The sequence below is a fragment of the Lepidochelys kempii genome, chromosome 17 (genome assembly GCF_965140285.1).
Source record: "Lepidochelys kempii isolate rLepKem1 chromosome 17, rLepKem1.hap1, whole genome shotgun sequence".
NCBI lineage: Eukaryota > Metazoa > Chordata > Testudines > Cheloniidae > Lepidochelys > Lepidochelys kempii.
This window is the reverse complement of record NC_136396.1, coordinates 12,289,990-12,307,960: the sequence shown is the minus strand read 5'-3', so window position 1 is coordinate 12,307,960 and position 17,971 is coordinate 12,289,990. Positions and strand designations below refer to the sequence as shown.

The 17,971-nt window shown below is 42.2% G+C and overlaps 2 protein-coding genes across 12 annotated transcripts in view; one reads left to right on the top strand and one right to left on the bottom strand.

Moving 5' to 3' along the window:
- The window catches only part of SMTNL2 (smoothelin like 2), a 44,521-nt gene extending 42,725 nt beyond the window's left edge, over positions 1–1,796 (top strand). Inside the window, exon 9 of the mRNA XM_073315857.2 lies at positions 211–1,796. Within this exon, the coding sequence (XP_073171958.2) occupies positions 211–337 (127 nt within the window). The 3' untranslated portion in view covers positions 338–1,796. The remainder of the gene's footprint in view (positions 1–210) is intronic.
- Positions 1–17,971, bottom strand: part of LOC140899791 (tricarboxylate transport protein, mitochondrial) — a 63,318-nt gene that overhangs the window by 44,770 nt on the left and 577 nt on the right. For 5 of the 11 annotated variants that reach the window (XR_012155454.2, XR_012155457.2, XR_012155456.2 and 2 more), the window contains exons 2-10: positions 15,255–15,362; positions 15,028–15,127; positions 14,024–14,162; positions 13,573–13,657; positions 13,221–13,325; positions 12,867–12,982; positions 11,924–11,997; positions 11,175–11,271; positions 7,004–7,175 (exon numbers count right to left, since the gene is read on the bottom strand). Coding sequence is in view for 3 of the 11 variants with exons in the window: in XM_073315863.2 (XP_073171964.1) it covers positions 7,116–7,175; positions 11,175–11,271; positions 11,924–11,997; positions 12,867–12,982; positions 13,221–13,325; positions 13,573–13,657; positions 14,024–14,162; positions 15,028–15,127; positions 15,255–15,362; positions 16,792–16,870 (963 nt within the window). In the remaining 8 variants the exon portion in view is untranslated. Of the gene's footprint in view, positions 1–1,637; positions 7,176–10,755; positions 11,272–11,923; positions 11,998–12,866; positions 12,983–13,220; positions 13,326–13,572; positions 13,658–14,023; positions 14,163–15,027; positions 15,128–15,254; positions 15,363–16,791; positions 17,039–17,971 lie in introns of those variants that run through there. The other 6 variants (XR_012155452.2, XR_012155458.2, XR_012155459.2 and 3 more) reach the window with 6 other exon arrangements.

Genomic DNA, 17,971 nt, shown 5'->3' with positions numbered 1-17,971 from the left:
AATGTTCCCTGCTTACAGAAAATGGCAGCCTTCAAGCAATACATGAGCTTGACTGTTTCAGTGTTAACTACAGTGTTATTGAGATTTCTTTGATAGAAAATTCCACTGTTTGATACAAGCCCAAGTGATTCCGATATCGGGGTAGCAAATGGATACTGGAAATTGTTGGCAATAACCCTGTTTGATGGATCTGTTTTGGTGTTACTGCAGGAAACTGGCTCACTGCGACCGCCTGATAGAAGTGGATGACATGATGGTGATGGGACGCAAGCCAGATCCCATGTGTGTTTTCACCTATGTGCAGTCACTGTATAATCACCTGCGTCGCTTTGAATAAACCCACCAGGGTAGCTTGAATACAACCCCATACTGAGATGACTCCAGTGTTTTCTCAACAAAAGGAGAGCAGTGTTTTGAGAATAGAATGTGGCCACTATTGTTCACGCAGAAGCTCGTTATCGTCCCTGTGCTTGCATTCAGCCTTGTCCCTGCTTATACTGTTGCCAAGCAGGGCCCCAAATAGTGTTGATCACAGCAACGGGCCAGTAAAATATAGGGAAAGGCAGAAATTGTCATTCTGGTGCTAGTGATAAGTTGTTTTAAATACAGTTGTGTTAAAAGATTGAAGAAAGCTAAATTATAAGTCTCCTTCTGGTCAGCTTGGGACACATGGCTCTGTATGGTAAGAGCACCTCTGCTTCAAAGTCATTCTCTCCTACCACCGTTTAAGCCACACAGGAGAATGTAGATGATGTTTTCTACTCCTCTACCCAGTGTAACACACAAGAAACAGAAGGCAGCTTACACCAAGACTTTACAAAGGAAGGCAGCCTCTGCTCTAGTGAATACAAGTTATTTGACTTCCACCATTGCAATATCACCGTGCTCAGGTGTGCTTATTATGTTATGTGTGTGCACGCAACGTGACAGCCTCTGGTGGGGGTTTTTAAAAATCAGTGGCCCATATGGGGATTGAAACCACAGCCCAGGGCTAAAGGAGTTACATACTTCACTTGCAGCAGTAGTAAGCTATTATCTTTTATCTGAATCAGCTGCTAGGGGCAAGGGACACAACCCAAGTGTCTGAGCTCAAATCCCCATATGGGCTATTACTGTGTAACATACTCCACCAGCGTGTGCTAGTGGGGGGGCCAAACCTGAAAATCTTTTGCTCCAGTGGTTGGTTGAGGCCTGTGCAGGTCCTGGCTTAAGTCCTTGCTAAGGAGGCATGGGGGGAGCAGGGCTGTTATTTGTACGCATTTATGTACGTGTTCATAAATTTAGTGCTTACAAACCAGCGAGTCCTCGGGAGTCCTATTTAACAGGTGCAGCACAGGCAGCAGCGACGTGCCTCCACCCCAGCCCTAGGAGAGATCTCCATGATCCATTCCCTCCTCGGCCTCCCTGCTGAGGGGGCCTGCTAAGGTGCCACTGAGTATAAATGATTTGGGAGTTTTGGAACACCTTGGGCTATTTCTGATCTCAGTTAACCCACAGTAACGTCAGTGGTGTTATTCCAAATTTACACTTGTGGGGGAAAAAAAAAAAAGATCAGATTCCACCCTCTGGCTTCTGTTCACTAGATCAGCAGCTTTGTTTTTGCAATGAATGTAAAAAAACTGAAGTCCCACCCCCCCGAACAAACTAATAGAACGTAACAACTGCCAGGCAAGCAGATTGCTCTTGCTAAAGAATGGTTTTTTTACCTGTATCTGTTTCTGTTCCTCACAGATATTTATAAAAATGACTTTGGTTCTGTATTGATGACCATTTATAATAAAATATATGTCAAACTCCTTTTGGTTCAGTGCTTCTGGCTGAGTGGAGGATAGAGCAGGAAAGAGATTCCCAGAAAAGTTTTTTCAAAACTGAAATATATTTAGAATTTAAAGGAAAAAAAAACAACACACTGGGTCCCATTGTGATCTCAGTCACAGGGCTGTAAATCCAGAGCAACGTCATTGGCTTCAGGATGTGACTGACGCCGCTGGGTCCTTCTGCAGTACAAAGGATAGTAATATTTAGTAGGCTACAACTATTTGCATGGTAGGGACTATCACACCTGCTCTCTGTATGAGTGTTGTGCTCCCTACCAAGGCTCCTCCTTCATCTACACGGAGATGACCCACTACTAAGGATAGTAGCCTAGGACTCAGACTGAATTCAATTCCCTGCTCTGCCACTGATATCCTGTGTGACCTGGGCCAAGTCACTTAATCTCTCTGTAGAGATGAGAAACTGAGGCTCAACGGGGTAAACAGCACTGTCCTACTGCCCAGGGGTGTTGTGAGGGTAAATATGGTAAGATGTGTCGATACTATGATAATGGGAGCCATATGGGTACCTAAGATAGATATAGCTCAGACTGTCCCACAGATCATCCTGCTTCTCCTCAGTTGGCTTCTAGAGCCAGCAACTGCTGCCTGCTTCCCCCCACTCCTCCCCACCCCACTTTACAGAAAACTGGCAACAAGAGTTTTTTAAAATGTAAATAGTAGTTGAAACTACAGTTTTTAAGCATGTGCAGCTTAAACGCTGGACTTGCTAAATACACCAGGCCAGATCCTCGGCTGGGGTCAATCACCATGGCACCCTTGAAGTCAATGGAGCTACAGTAATCTGGCCCAACTACGTCACTGCAGTCCCCTTCTGTACAATGCACAAGCTTGCTCAACTGAGTCAACACAGAGGGACAGGAGGCTGGCCTCTCACTGCAGAGTTAGGAGCCAGCCCAGAAAGGACAATGATGCTAACATGATGCTAACATGGATTGCTAAATGCACCATCCCTGCAGGATTTTCACTCCTTTGGCCACATTCCTATTCCTGTTGAAGTCAATGACAAAACTTCTGTTGGTTTCAATGAGAGCAGGATTACTCTCTTCCTTATAAGAACTACACTGTGAGCAATCACTAGAGAACCAGCACGCGTAAATGTGCGTGCAACTGTCGAAAAAATTACCAGGCTGAGGTGGTTCAGGCAGTTCCAGATCTGTTCGTCCAATGGACTGAACTCAGCAAATGAATTTTACATGGTCCAGGTCATAGTTTGTTGAGTTACAGATCTTCTCCCCCTCACTGCCACGTTCTCATCTTATCCAGCCTATTTTGTTCCAACATCTGAAGCAGGACTTCCAGATACCTTGCAGAGATAATTACATCACAAGCCTAGGGCTGAGCCCCTCCTTTGCCAACTGCATAGCAAAGACCAGGCAATAACCAAGTATTCTCTCACTACAACAACTTTCTAAAGTTTGGTTGTTCTGAACAGTGGGCCAGTTGATAAGCTGGTGTAAACACATGCAACTCCATTAATTTCCAAGGAGCTTCTCTCAGTTGCATCAGCCTAAGTTTGGCCTGAAACTGAACAAACCAACACATGGGGGTTGGGGGAAAGACAACAAACAGAAGAGCTATTGACTGTAGTTACCCCCACCACTTCCCTCACAGTTTTCAAAGGGAATCCCTCAAACAGGAAACACACACTGAGATTTCCTAGTTGCACTTCAATTGTGAAATATTTTGCTACCCCCTTCATGCTGAAAAGTGTTGGATCAATTCAATCAGAGAGATGAGCCCAAGCTACACCATTCCAATCTGGGTCTGAACTTTCCCAAAGTTCAGAAGGATTTGGATGGAGAGAGTTTTCTTCCAATCCAAATAGTTTGGTCAGAGTTTTGGATCAGGTACCAAACAGCCCAAAGTTCAATGGCATTTGGAGTGGGAGTTTGGCTCAGGCCCCATCTCTTGTAGAATACATTATTGCCCAATATAAACAAGGCTGGGGCTCTTGCTTTTCTAGCAAACTGGAAAAGAATAAGGAAAAGCCATTAACCGAATACGTAAACTGACAGTTCAAGCTGGGGGGCATCCTGTTGCTTATAATGCAGATATCCTGTTGCTAGTGTCACAGTGGAAACAATTTGAAAGCCTTTATGCACATCTGAAAAATATAAGGTGCCACATCCCAGTTACTGCTAACCTTCTAGCTTTTACGGAAGTGGATGGAGGTTTGGCACGCTTTTGCCAACTTGTCAGATAACACTTTGGTGTTCTGAGTTTTAACATTGTCCTGAATGACCAAAATCATGATGGAGAGTAAAGATGTATACACAACTATTGCTCAGCAAAATGTGTTCTGAGTTGGAAAGCTCTAGATTGCTATTTCACAGTAATAGTCAAAGTCTTTATCCTGTTGAAATGCTCTGAAAGGAAACCTGTCTTTAGAGCCAGAACATACAGACCCTTTCTCACAGCACAGCATCACTATTTTCTCCATTAACATGGTCAGTAGGGGCATTACAGTATGATTCTTACTAGCCATATACCTTGCATCACCCCAGATTCATTCACATAGGCCCCCACTCAAAGGGCTCGCGCTCCATTGATTTCAATAGGACACAAGCATGAACTTAGGTGCTTTGCCAAATCAAAGCCAAATGCAAATCTACTGAGGCACGGAAAGCTGAAATGACTTGCCCAAGGTCCTCCAGCAAACCTGGGTTCTATTCCTGGCTCTACTACTTGTATGGTGGGGGTATGCTGCTTGTATGCCCCAGGTTCCCCATCTGTAAAAATAGGGATAATAATAGTGACCTGGTTTGTACAGAGCTCTGCAAGATACACTGATTAATAGCATTATAGAGAAGATATATTCATGAAGCAGTCACAGGCCAAATATTGTGCAGCACCAGACTTCCTCTCCTTCACCGTTTCAGACGTGGCCACTGACTTTGTCTTTTGCATTTAGCTAGTGGCAAGTAACTATTATTTTACAATTATGAGATATTCTTGGACATCTGTTTTAAAAAAGAAGAAATATGAGAGCTCATTATAAAAAATGAATTCACTTTCAGCTAAATTTAGCCTTGTCGGAAGTTTTTTGTTTTTTTTAAATCAACATTGCAAATTTTGAAAATTTTCAAACCAGCTCTACACCACACACATGTATGTATATTGCACTGGCAACTTTTACGCCTTCTTCATCTTGTCGGCTTTCTCAATTTGTTAATAGTATGTGATCTAATTTATAATGAAATATAAAATTAGTTGTGCACGAGCTTGCACTAAAACTGAAGCCTTTAAGGGACACCTCTGCTGGATTTCTTTATATTAATTTTTCCGGCTCCACAAATACCTATTCTTCAAAAGGGAGAACAGGAGACCAGCATTTAATAGAGATTAATAAAAGTGGTATATATCAGAGTCAACGGCAAATGGCAGTTTTGAAATAGATGGCTCACTGGTTTTCTAATGTCCTTCTAAAACAACTTCAGAGCCAGTCCTCAATGCATACAAAAGAGCAATCATATTGTTCAGTGGCACTTCAAGCCTCCTTATAAGACCAGATTATTTTGCATTCAATTTCTGCAACACGAAACATGTTAATTTTTTCCTTTTCAGAGATTTCCTGGATTTCAGTGTAACTGATTAGGGGGCCCAAGCCTGCAAATCCTCACTTTTGGGAGCAGGTTTGCAGACTTAGGCCTTCAGTAAATATAGTTATCAAATTGTAGGCTCCTTAGGATAGAGACATGCCATGTTTTATTTGGTTGTAAAGTGTGTCAGACACACCTCTCTAAACATTGGTAGCAAGCAGCTGATCTAGTATTAACAGCGACTGAACATTTCTCTGCTGTACTTCTAAGCATTTGCAGTAGAACACTGACCTCTAATGGCTAGAAATCAGTTCAAGATCACTCTGTGTAGTGCTAATTCAACTACGCAAATTCATTTGAACACATTCCCAAACGCATATCTCATATAAATAAATAAAATGCATTGAATTATCTGATTACTTTCAAAGCCAGACTAAAAGCAGTGTCTGAAAATTAAGAGACATCACTGTGCATGTACAGTTTAGAACAGGGGTCAGCAAAATTTTTGTCCTAAAGGCTACATCAGGGTATGGAAATTGTATGGCTGGCGATGAATGCTCAGGAAACTGGGGGTAAGGGAGTGGGTGCAGGCTCTGGGGTGGGGCCAGAAATTAGCAGTTCAAAGTGCAGGAGGGGCTCCGGATTGGGGTGCGGGCTTTGGAGTGCTCTGGGTTGGGACCAATAAGTTCAGAGGGCAGGCGGCTCCCAGAAGCATGTCCCCCCTCCAGCTCCAACGCTCAGCCAGGCGGCTCTGCGTGCTGCCCCGTCCACAGGCACCCCCCCGCTGGCAGCTCCCATTGGCTAGGAACCACAGCCGATGGGAGCTGCAAGGACGGCGCCTGTGGACAAAGCCCCACCGCGCAGAGCCGTCTGGCCATACCTCCGCATACTACGCAGGAACCGGAGCGGGGGATTGCTGGCTGCTTCCTGGGAGCCGCACGGAGTGGGGCAAACCCCCAACCCTGCTCCCCTGCAGGAGCTGAGGGCCAGATTAAATGGTCTAAGGGGCCGGATGTGGCCCGTGGGCCATATAGTTCACCCACTCCTGGTTAAGAGCATTGTTTGAAATATCCATAATGACGTTTTAAAACATGATCAATAGTAACTTTAATTATTACATCAGAGACAAAGTAAGATACATGTGTAGCACCAGGGGGGTCTGAATGAACAAAGGAGAGAAGCTACATTGCCAGGAACTCCAACAAACTTCAGTGCAGCCAGACCCTCACTATCATACCTGCCTCCCCTAGAGAGGGCCACAGGCAACACTCAGAAGAACATGGTTTCACTTTCCATTCCCCCAGCCTCTCTCAAACCATACTCCTCTGCGACCCTGCTAGTGAGAGATGAGAAACCCTTACAAGACTTTAAGAATGCATTCATAATAGTTGTATGTAACACACTTCCCTTTGGCGTGCTTGAACATTGTAATCTGATCAGTATAGATTGTGAATACGCATTTTCATATGATGAATTTCTATATTTCAATCACTGTGCAGCCTACAAGGAAACCCATATTTAGATTTCAAGAACCAATTACCATTGTATCTATTTAAGGGCCCCAAGTGTGTCTCCACAGTAAAAATGCAGAGATAGAACAAGTTAACAAATTAAACAAATAATCACCTTCAGTAGCTGGATAGGTGCTTCCTACCTCTGTTCCATCCAGAAGTTATGTGGAGTTTCTAAGGAGAACACTGGCAGTGATGCTGACTGAGAAGAGGATGTCCCAGCATAATCACCTTCCCATCCATATAATTCTACTGAATTTGAGATTGTTTCCTTCTGCACCATCCAGCTGTGGAGAATATAGAGGTATATAGAACAAATATCTTTTGCAGCAGGGATTCCACTTTAGTTGGATATATTTACCCAAATAATATGAACTACATCACTAATCAGATTACAGTGGGCAAGTTATGCTCTCATTTATTTGTGAAAGCATCAAGATTGCATTGGTATAAAGAAAAACAAAATTTGGTCCATTATCTTCTCACCCAGTGATTAAACACTTTTGAAATGTATCAAATTCTCATTTGTTTTCTCTGATGAAATCCACAAACAAAAATTTAAGAAGCTCCATATTTAGATTTAATTCTTTTTGAGAGAAACAAAAGATTGAACTTGTAAACAATTATTTAACATTAAAAATAAATGGAGCAAACAAGTTAGAAATGTTTAAGAAACACCGAAAAAGGCACAAACATTAGAAAGTGGCTTCCTTGAAGCATTGATCAACATAGCATTTCCTGGTTATGGTGCCCAGTAATGGATAAAATTAGAGACCTTCTAGTAATTCCATGTACTACAGACCAGAACAACTGGCAAGTCCATGTACTACTGACTGGACCAATATTAGGTACAAATAAGCATAACTCTGTACAGTATTTTTACTTGCCAGTGTGGTAGCTTTGTAAAGATGCTGTCTGTAGGTGAACACAATCATTCTGATTTTGCTACAACTGAAGATAACGTGTTCCTATTTCTGGTCCAGCCGATTCGGGATTACAAAATAGGCGGCTAATGAGCCAGTATGGCTAAATGAACAAAGCTAAAAACACTAGTCCCCAAACCCACATACAACTTAACACAGCTGTCAGTATTTATAAAAGTCAGCCCCCTCAACAACATTTAAACTTCATGATCAGGCTTGATGCTTTCCTGTCACTTCCTCAGCTCTCCTCTCCTGTTTAAGCTTAATGTCCTAGTATTTAGTCTTATTGCTATTTCTATTTGATAGGCCAGAGCCAACTCCTTTCATATAGGCACTGTTATAACTATTTAAGTCACTGTAGTTTGTCACCTTAGGTGTTGCTTCCTCCTCAGCTGAGCTCTGAAACTAAGTGGCCACTAAAGCCATTTTTAGCAATGAATCATACTTAGGCTCTGTGGCAATGAGGAATTTGGACATTTACAAAGGCTTTGTACTGGTTATCTATATCAGAGTTGAAGTGGCTGATACAGCTATAAATGGCAGATCATCTAAGGTTGAAAGTAGAGCTGTAGAAACAGAAAACAGTTTGCCAAGAGAACTCACCTGACGTCCCTTTGATGGCGCAGTTAAGACAGATGGGTCACTGGGGATCAAGAAGTTTTGGCAACTACAGAGTGATTTTAGTGGACACAATTTTGGTCAATGTGGAAACTCCAGTCAATAGTGCATGGGGACAACCTTGTTGTTTATTGAGACAGTAACGAGGGTTGTAATGACTTTGGCAATAAACTATTCTTTAAGTTATGAAGGTGGAAGCCCTGCCTATTCTGGAGGTAACAGTGACTATGTAAAGGAGCCATGTTATGGCAGTTATGAAGTAATGCATATGGCTTTAGAGTGGAGTGCTTAAAATTCCAATAATTCAGCAGACATGTTAAATACAGTATTTCTTGATGACCAGTTAAAAGCAACACCTGTTATAGGTAGTAACATGGGGTCCCAATTCTTGAGGGGTTCCTAATATGCTCTATATGTGCTTTGTATTCACCAAAACCCAGCAGCAAATTATCTGTAAATCGCAGATTACAGAAATACTTTAATATAGAATGTAAATGGCCAGTTCATAGAGAAACATGCACCACTCTGTTGGCCAATGCTTGCTGAGGGCAAGTGAGTGGACTGGCACAAGTTTCCTATAGAGTAAGGAAGCTTCTACAACTAAGTTTCCAATCTCTTGTACTTGGTGACAAATCCAACGACATGCTAATGGTGAGAACCACAAGAGGAAGGGATGGTTCATATACTACAGGGATAATAGGAGACAGGGCAGTACCTTTGCTTTGACATGATCCTTTGCCTAAACTGCCGTGAGCTTAGCTCTAGTTTGACGTTTTCCGACTTGCCCAAGTCTAAATGCCATAGCAAGTCTATGCTGTAGGATAGAGTACGCTAGATGACATTTTATCTACATTGATTTGGACCTTTCAACAACTATTTTTAATGCTTGTCTTTTTAAAACTATATGCACCTCGGGCCCAAATTATCTTCAGATTCACTGGTGTAACCCTTGAAGTAACTCTGAATTTACACTAGCGTAAGAGAGAAGTATTTTCCCCGCCCCCATTTCCCGGAGGATCCATGCACACAGGTTAAATGAAGTGTCTTCATATGCGTTAATGATTAATGTAACACCAAAATAAAGAGGTCAACTAGAATCATTTTTGAAGAACAAGTGTTACAATGTCTTAAGTTTATTCTCTCTTTCAGGGAAAAAACCCCATTTGCCATGCTCAGTGTTCCAGTTTGGCAGGCTGATTACTAAAGCATATATTAAGAACCAACGTATTTATCTGTTCATAAATACAAGACTACAAAATATGTTTTAGGGCATTATCTAACCCTTGAAGATGCAGCTCCCTGAGTTCCTATACCAGACAGAACATCAGAGCAACTTTCAGTGATGTCCCTCAAGAAGCTGGAAGCAGGGGTTAGTGAAATCTGGGGCCAGATCTCCAGTAAGACTGCAATGGCCAAGTAAAGTTACCAGAATACAGACAGAGCATAAAACACTGCAGAAGTTTTGGAAACTTTATTCTGCAATTTTAGAATAGTGCTAGACCTACAGTCCTTACTCAAGTAAGATTCACTGAACTCAACATGAGCTTTACTTAAGTAAATATAGCAGGACTGGGCCCTTATATAGTAGGGATGTAAAAGGTTAAACAGTTAGCTGGTAAGCATTACGCTGACCGTTAACTGGACCTTAACCGTTAACCCCAGCACAACCCCAGCCCCGGCCAGTGGGCCCCCTGCCCCGGAGTGACCTCGGTTAACCAATTAAACAATATTATTTTAATCATTTAACCGGTTAACTTTTTAAACTGATATTTACATCCCTATTATAGGCCAGTGATCTGGTCCCAAGCATTCCTTGCCGCTTCTAATGCCTCAGATCAGAAAGCTGGTCCAGCATTCTCTCCACAGCAGAAGCCCAAAAGGCAGCTTCCTCCTGGCCCAGAAATCAAACTCAAAAGTAAAAACAAAACCCAAACAAAAAACACAAAACCCCTATTTACACACTTGCTATTCAGCCTGACAGATGCTGTCAGCCAGCATGGAAAGTTTGCTCCCTTCTCCAATTTTTCAGCATATGTGATCTTTCAAGAACAGTGTGGCAGACTCTGCTCTCATTTATACCAGTGTAAGTAAACAGTAACTCTATTGAAGGCACTCAAGCCTTGTCTACACACACAAGTTGCACATGTTTAAAAATCAGATTACCTAAATCTGTTTTGGAACCAGTGCACTTTTAAAACTAGTTTATGCGTCAGGGTAAAATCTATATAAGCCAGGTTTAAATTAAATGAGAGTGTCCATACACGAGTTAACAGTAACTAAAATCCATTTAAAACCAAACAAAAAACTTTTAGTTGTTTGACACAGCTTTGTGTTTCGATGGGGCCTCTTTCGAGTTTAATGGTCAATAAAATTAATCCAGAGATACACTCATGTAAACAGCAGAATCCAGCCAAATGTTTTTACTTTAATTGGTTTTCTGCCTACCAAGATCATCAATTTCAGCTGTGTTAGGAGCCAGTATGTATGCAGTTAGTAATGCTGCCCTACTAACCTTTTCTCTACACCATACAACTTATAAACTTTGAAGTAGTGTAATGTTTGGATTACAGTTTTGTCACTTTAAAGAATGAGGACGGAGTGATAGTTTTTGCATTTCAAACCCCTTTGATAATAAACCATAGGCAATAAGTTCAATTTAGATCTGCACTCATTGGCCTTGGCTAGCCAGCTATCCAAACTGTCCTCGTTAGACTTATACAAGCAGCATCAGGCAGTTTTCCAGACCTTGTTGAGAACATTGACCACTTCTTCATAAATAACAAACACAATTGCTACATCCAAACAGACTCGACCAAGACGGGGAACTGTTCCTTTGTAAAATCTGTAGGTAGAAGAATTATAAATAAGAAAATGCTTCACAGAAGAACATATTTTTAGTTTTTGGAATAAAAATTCAGATGATTTGAACAACAAAGTTGCCTATACAGCTATAAATCTATTTCACAAAGTCAATCTCAAGGGCAAGTTGAACTTCTACAGTTTTGCAAATAGTTTCTAATAAGTATTCCTAAAACAAGTTGCCTACAGTAACTGATTAGATCAGATTCATAAACTGGCAATGAAAAAACCCTGTTAGATCAGTCCCATCCGTTGGCAAATAGGCAATAGTTCTTATAAAAGATCAACAGCATAAACTGTTCCACAAGCATGTATGGAGAGGAATGAAAGTTATCAAATATGCTTCCATCTTCTTTTCCTCTGTGACCAGTCTGCATGTGACAGACAGTCATTTGGGGCAGGGCAAGGAACAGTAGTTGTAAATGGCATATACTAGTTCTAGACTGCACTAAAAGTGAACCCATGAAGACAGACACCAAAACAGTACTAAGATAATATCCATAAATGCCATTCTAGCAAAGAGGTGTACGGTGGGCTAAGAAGTGTTACCCATCAAAATATGGAAAACAATAGTTTCACTGAAATATTGCAGCTATAATATCCCACATATATTGACAATAGTTGAATCCACTTACGCTAATGAGCCCTCCTTTTTGAGGATCTGATAGGCACAATCTAGTGTATTTTTATATTTATGGGCTTCCAGGCCCTGAAATGAAAAATATAAGTGAAGTGAGTTGAGTGATTAGAGATCTCAGCTTTTAGCAAATTCCAGTATAAATTGTAATTAAGAAATGGCTTTTTCCCCACCCCTCAATTAGAATCCCAAAATTGTCACAGTACTATCTGCTAAAATTATATGAACAGTGGAAAAACATGGGAGGCCCAGAGAGAAAAGTGCAGGATTTCCACAAAATTCTACCTGCCACTTTGGATTAGTTTATCTGTGAAAAAAATCCCAGTCACAAATTTTGAAGCTTTTATGCCTAGTTTTCATTTTTAAAGACAAATCCAATGATGTGCCATCATTAATACACCTTTCCTTTACAAATGGAAATTAAGCTTTTAAAACATCAGCAGAAACCAATCAAATCCAAGGATTTCTTCACAAAAATGTGGCTCCCTTTAGGGTAGTTGTGATGTGTGGTACCTGACACAGCCACTAGCAGAGCACTATGCTAGATCTGAAGTCAAATGCAAACTTTGTTAAGTGAAAAGAAAAGGAGTACTTGTGGCACCTTAGAGACTAACCAATTTATTAGTCTCTAAGGTGCCACAAGTACTCCTTTTCTTTTTGCGAATACAGACTAACACGGCTGTTACTCTGAAATTTGTTAAGTGAGGAGTCTTTTTCCTCGGTGTTTGTTCAGTGCGTAGCACAATGGGGTACTGGTCCACAACTACAGTAATAATAATAATAATCCTCAAGAGTCACAGTAACCCAGAGAAATTGTAGCTGTAAAAGACCAGCATATGGGGTTCTTTTTGCCTTCTTAAATGAAAGATCAGAGCTCTGCTAAGTGTCCGGAGAGTGGAGAGACCGTTCATTTTAAGATTAGTTTCCGTAGTGATTTTTACCTGCATCCTGGTTTTGATGACATCTAATGGAGTATTGCCAAAGACACTGGCTGCTCCTGCAGTAGCACCAAATGCAGCTGTAATAAATGGATTCACCTTTCTGTGGGGATTATCACCTGATCAAGCACATACAGGAGATAAGGCAATTAGACCATATACCTCAACTAAATTTCTAAAAGCATTAGCATTTGTACTTAATTTAGAATATATATTGTCATATTCAATTAAGTGGTCAACAGTAGGAAGTATTGATCAAACTTTTATAACATTGCCATTTAAGCAAGTTTAAAAAAATTAAATAAGATTTATCTACTTCTCATAATATAATTCAATTGCCAGCCTGACTCATTTTACCTAGATACCAATTGCGAAGGGAAGTCATCACAAAGAAACGGATAGCCTGGTTTGAACCTTGTTTGAGGACAGTTGCTGTCAGCCCCTGATATGTGCCACGTAAGCCTGTAAAAGATTACGTAATTTTCATTTTATATATACACATTTTAAAAAAATGCGAGTGAAAATTAGACAGCCAGAATGAATCTGCCAGTCTACTGAAACACTGGATGATTCACTGGAACAAACAGTGATCTCTCTCAAAACATTAATCTTATACTATTAGGCTCAAATAGGACAAAGGATGTTTATGGTTCCCCCATTAAGTTATGCAGAGATAAAAACCACAATAGTTTTTGCTACATGATTATACCTTGTTCCCGAACAATCTCCCGGACACCTTGGAAAAACCCTCTATACTTTGGATTTAAAGAGGACTGATCATGAATGAACTTCACCTGTAACAATTTAAAACAAAACTTTAAGCACAACGTTGTCTCATGACTATTATCCTCTAGTCCATCATTTAATATGAATAGGGGCTATTTTATTAGGTTTTGCAATACTGCCAACTTCACAATTCACAGGAAAAACCCTCCCCTGCCTTTTAAACAAAAAAAATTTCATAACTACATAAGTTTTCACAGTAAAGTGATAATACTCTGGTCTACTTGCCCTAAGACGGATGAAAATAGCACAAGCTAAAATGTGGTAGGCCATTTTAAGAACCACAATGAGGAAAGAGTGATAGACTTGTTTAGCTGACAGGAAGAAGTTTCCAAGAAGTAGATGTTATAGCCTATGAATATTAACATTCTGCCCACCTTTATAGTTTCCATTGGACAGACGACTAGGACAGCTTCTGCAACACCAGCTCCAAGGCCACAAAGTAAACTCCTTTTGTTGTCTAATTTCCCATTTGAATCCTTTGCAATATTGCTGAGGAACTCAAACATTCCGAACCTGCAAGGAACAGAAGAGTTTTGTTTTCTCCACCACAAATTTCCTCAATCTTACCCTGTGTGATTTGGCGAGTTTCCCTTAATATTACTGAAGTAATAACTATGACAAACAAGTCAAAAGGAGACTGTGTGCTATGATAAAGCTCAGTAAAGCATCAGCTAAAAAATGCAAAGAGAAGACAGAAATACAGAATGAAACAATATCACATGTCTAAGTAAAAATGTCATCTTATTCTTACCAGCAGCATCCAATAAGATAATGAAGTTGACATTTTGCAGCGATCACTATCTGACCCTGGAATGTTTGATCCAGTGCATACCACAAATAGCCTCGTGATGTTAAATCTATATTATCTAGTACTTTATTTAAAGCACTATGATCCCAAACTGGGTCTTTAACAAGAGAGAATACTTATAAAATGGACCACTCACTATTTTCCTCTTTCGAATGGTGTAACAGTCAAACTGATGTTGTGTCTTTTTTCCCCCCCAAGATGTTCATGTGGCCTAAAAATCTGCTTAAAGTTTCAATACAGAACATTATTTTTCCAAGACCCGCATTGCAAGGCAAATAAGATACAGATAGAGCTCAAGAGAGAGAACTGTACTGAGCACACCACAGTTCTTTAGAAATTGGGGGGGGGGGGGAGAGGAGGGAAATGGTGGAAAAGGATATAGTTACAAATAAGATGCAAAAAAAAAAAAAAAAAAAAAGCAGAAAGCAAAAACCAGTCTCATTTAGCACTTTAAGATCTATAGGTGAAAAAATCATGCTATAAAATTGATGAAAACCCATCAGCAAAGTCCTTCCACAAATCTTGACATTTTTATTATATTTATGAATAATAATTTAGAGATCATCTTACCTGACAGCAGATTTTGGAATAGAGCCATACAACAAAGAACTGAGGCCCCTGTACAGACCCTTGACACCATGTTCCTGAATGGTTAGCCTCACACAGTGACCTGCAAGACAATTTCCAACTTTTACTTTACAAATGAATCATACAGCTTTGCCTGCCAGGCTAACAGTCTACTAGAAACTTTGTTTGATATTTTAAATGCACACAAATGCGAGTTGTTATCCTCTTACCAATGCTTCTATACCGAGGGGGATTTGCTCTTTCATCCAATTGTAACTGTGTTTTTACATATTCTGTGGGAAAAGTGATACAGACTTCAATACCTCCAGCAATGCCACCTGCACAGAACAGAGAGGTTGAAATGTTATGCTGTTATTTTATAGAAACAAAAAGTAAGCAACACACACATTGTGCCAAACTGCACTGTGCCAATCAACATTGCTAATGATCCTATTAACAGTTTTGGCAACAATGCAATAAAGTACAGCAACACAGCAGAAACATTTCAAAACCAGAAGACACCCAGAAAAATTACTGGCTCAGCCAGTAACTATTACAAACCAAGCAGCCAAGACAAAAGGGGAGAGGATCAAAGAATTCCATTGAGACAATGAGAAATAATTCTTAAATTACAAATGCAATACACCAACAATCCAAAAACAAAAAGCTTGGTTACTTTTAGTGAAGATTAAGTGCAGTTAGAGAGGAGAGATTCCATTCAACACCAAAAAGGCTAAAATATTAACTATGGAAATCACAAGGATGGTGGTATAATTTTAGCTTAACACCCAGCTCACATATACACACAGATCATTAAACAAACCAATAAACATGACATAAAAACCAACAGACACACTAATACAAATCCAGCAGCCACACTTCTTGATTTTAGTGGGAGTTGGATCAGATGATTTTCACTTTAGACTTCAGCTGGAGTTGTGGGTACTCAGCATTTGTGAAAATCCAGCCCAGTATCTATAGATACCCATTTTTGGAAATCTTGTTCCCCTCCGTTGACTCTTCCTAATATCCAGCTGAAGGTTTTATTATTCTTGGGACCATACCTATAAAAACTTTAAGAGGTCCCCTTTCTCTCTTCACCCACAGAATCCTTCTTAGAGTAATATATTACTCAGCAACAATTAACCAAGGAATATTTCATCTCAGGCTTCTGCTAATTTCAAAATAACCTTTTAGAAGCCCTCACTGGAATGAGATCACTTTTCAGGATCTCCATACAGCCTCATCCTTCTCCCACTGAAGTTAAAGGAAGGATTCCAGTTGACTTTAATGTTAGAAGTATCAGGCGCCTAGTCCTTATATAGCACACATGCTAATCATGCTTTTCAAGAGATCAGTCCCGATTTTTAAGCTAATTTACCATTTTTACCCCCATTCCATTAATCCAGAAACCCCTCCAAATTATAATATTTCAATGCAGTTCGAGGGTGTGTATTTCCAGCTTTCAAGTGATGGATATGACTGCAAATCAGTTTTTTTTTACAACTTGATTCTCCACTGCCTTGTACCTATACAATCATTTATCCCAGTGCAAAACAGTTGTAAAAAGTCCACTAAAGCAAAACAGTAGAGTTTTACATGCTCTTTGAATATGCATGAGTGATTAAACAAGGTGCAAAGCAGTGGAGAATACAGCCCTTACTTGGGTCCCTAAATGTGAGTTTTTGAAAGTCTGGCCTTCAGTCCCAGGGACTGACAACTTCTTGCAGAAGGGAGGATGAAGGAAACTCATATGGCTCCACGCACCCCAAAAATCTCTCTGCACAGCACAGCCCCCTCCTTGCGACCATTCCCTACCCCTTGGGGGAAGCTCACTCTGTGTCATTAAAGGAAATTAACACAAAAAGAAGTGGGACTCAGCAGCCAGGTCAGCACCACTGTCTTTGGGGTGAGGCTAGAGCAGCAAGGAGCTAGGGGAACGGCAGTGACACCTTCCATGGCTGTCCCAGTACAGGGTAAGTTACAGCTGTCATGATCCGGCCAACACCCCCTTTCACCTCCAGCCAAACCACCCCAACCCCACTGAGACCAGTCCCCCCCACCTCCAACAGGCGCACCCTCGCCCAGCCCCACTGAGACCGTCCCCCCCCACCTCCAACAGGCCCACCCTCGCCCAGCCCCACTGAGACCATCCCCCCACCCACCTCCAACAGGCCCTCCCTCGCCCAGCCCCACTGAGACCGTCCCCCCACCCCACCTCCAACAGGGCCACCCTCGCCCAGGCCCACTGAGACCGTCCCCCCCCACCTCCAACAGGCCCACCCTCGCCCAGCCCCCCGCACCTCCAACAGGCCCACCCTCGCCCAGCCCCACTGAGACCAGCCCCCCACACCTCCAACAGGCCCACCCTCGCCCAGCCCCACTGAGACCATCCCCCCACCCCACCTCCAACAGGCCCACCCTCGCCCAGCCCCACTGAGACCATCCCCCCCCCACCTCCAACAGGCCCACCCTCGCCCAGGCCCACTGAGACCGTCCCCCCCCACCCACCCACCTCCAACAGGCCCACCCTCGCCCAGGCCCACTGAGACCGTCCCCCACCCACCTCCAACAGGCCCACCCTCGCCCAGCCCCACTGAGACCATCCCCCCCCACCTCCAACAGGCCCACCCTCGCCCAGGCCCACTGAGACCGTCCCCCCCCCCCCACCCACCTCCAACAGGCCCACCCTCGCCCAGGCCCATTGAGACCGTCCCCCACCCACCTCCAACAGGCCCACCCTCGCCCAGCCCCACTGAGACCATCCCCCCACCTCCAACAGGCCCACCCTCGCCCAGCCCCACTGAGACCGTCCCCCCACCCCACCTCCAACAGGCCCACCCTCGCCCAGGCCCACTGAGACCGTCCCCCCACCCACCCACCCACCTCCAACAGGCCCACCCTCGCCCAGCCCCACTGAGACCAGCCCCTCTTCTCCAGCCCCACT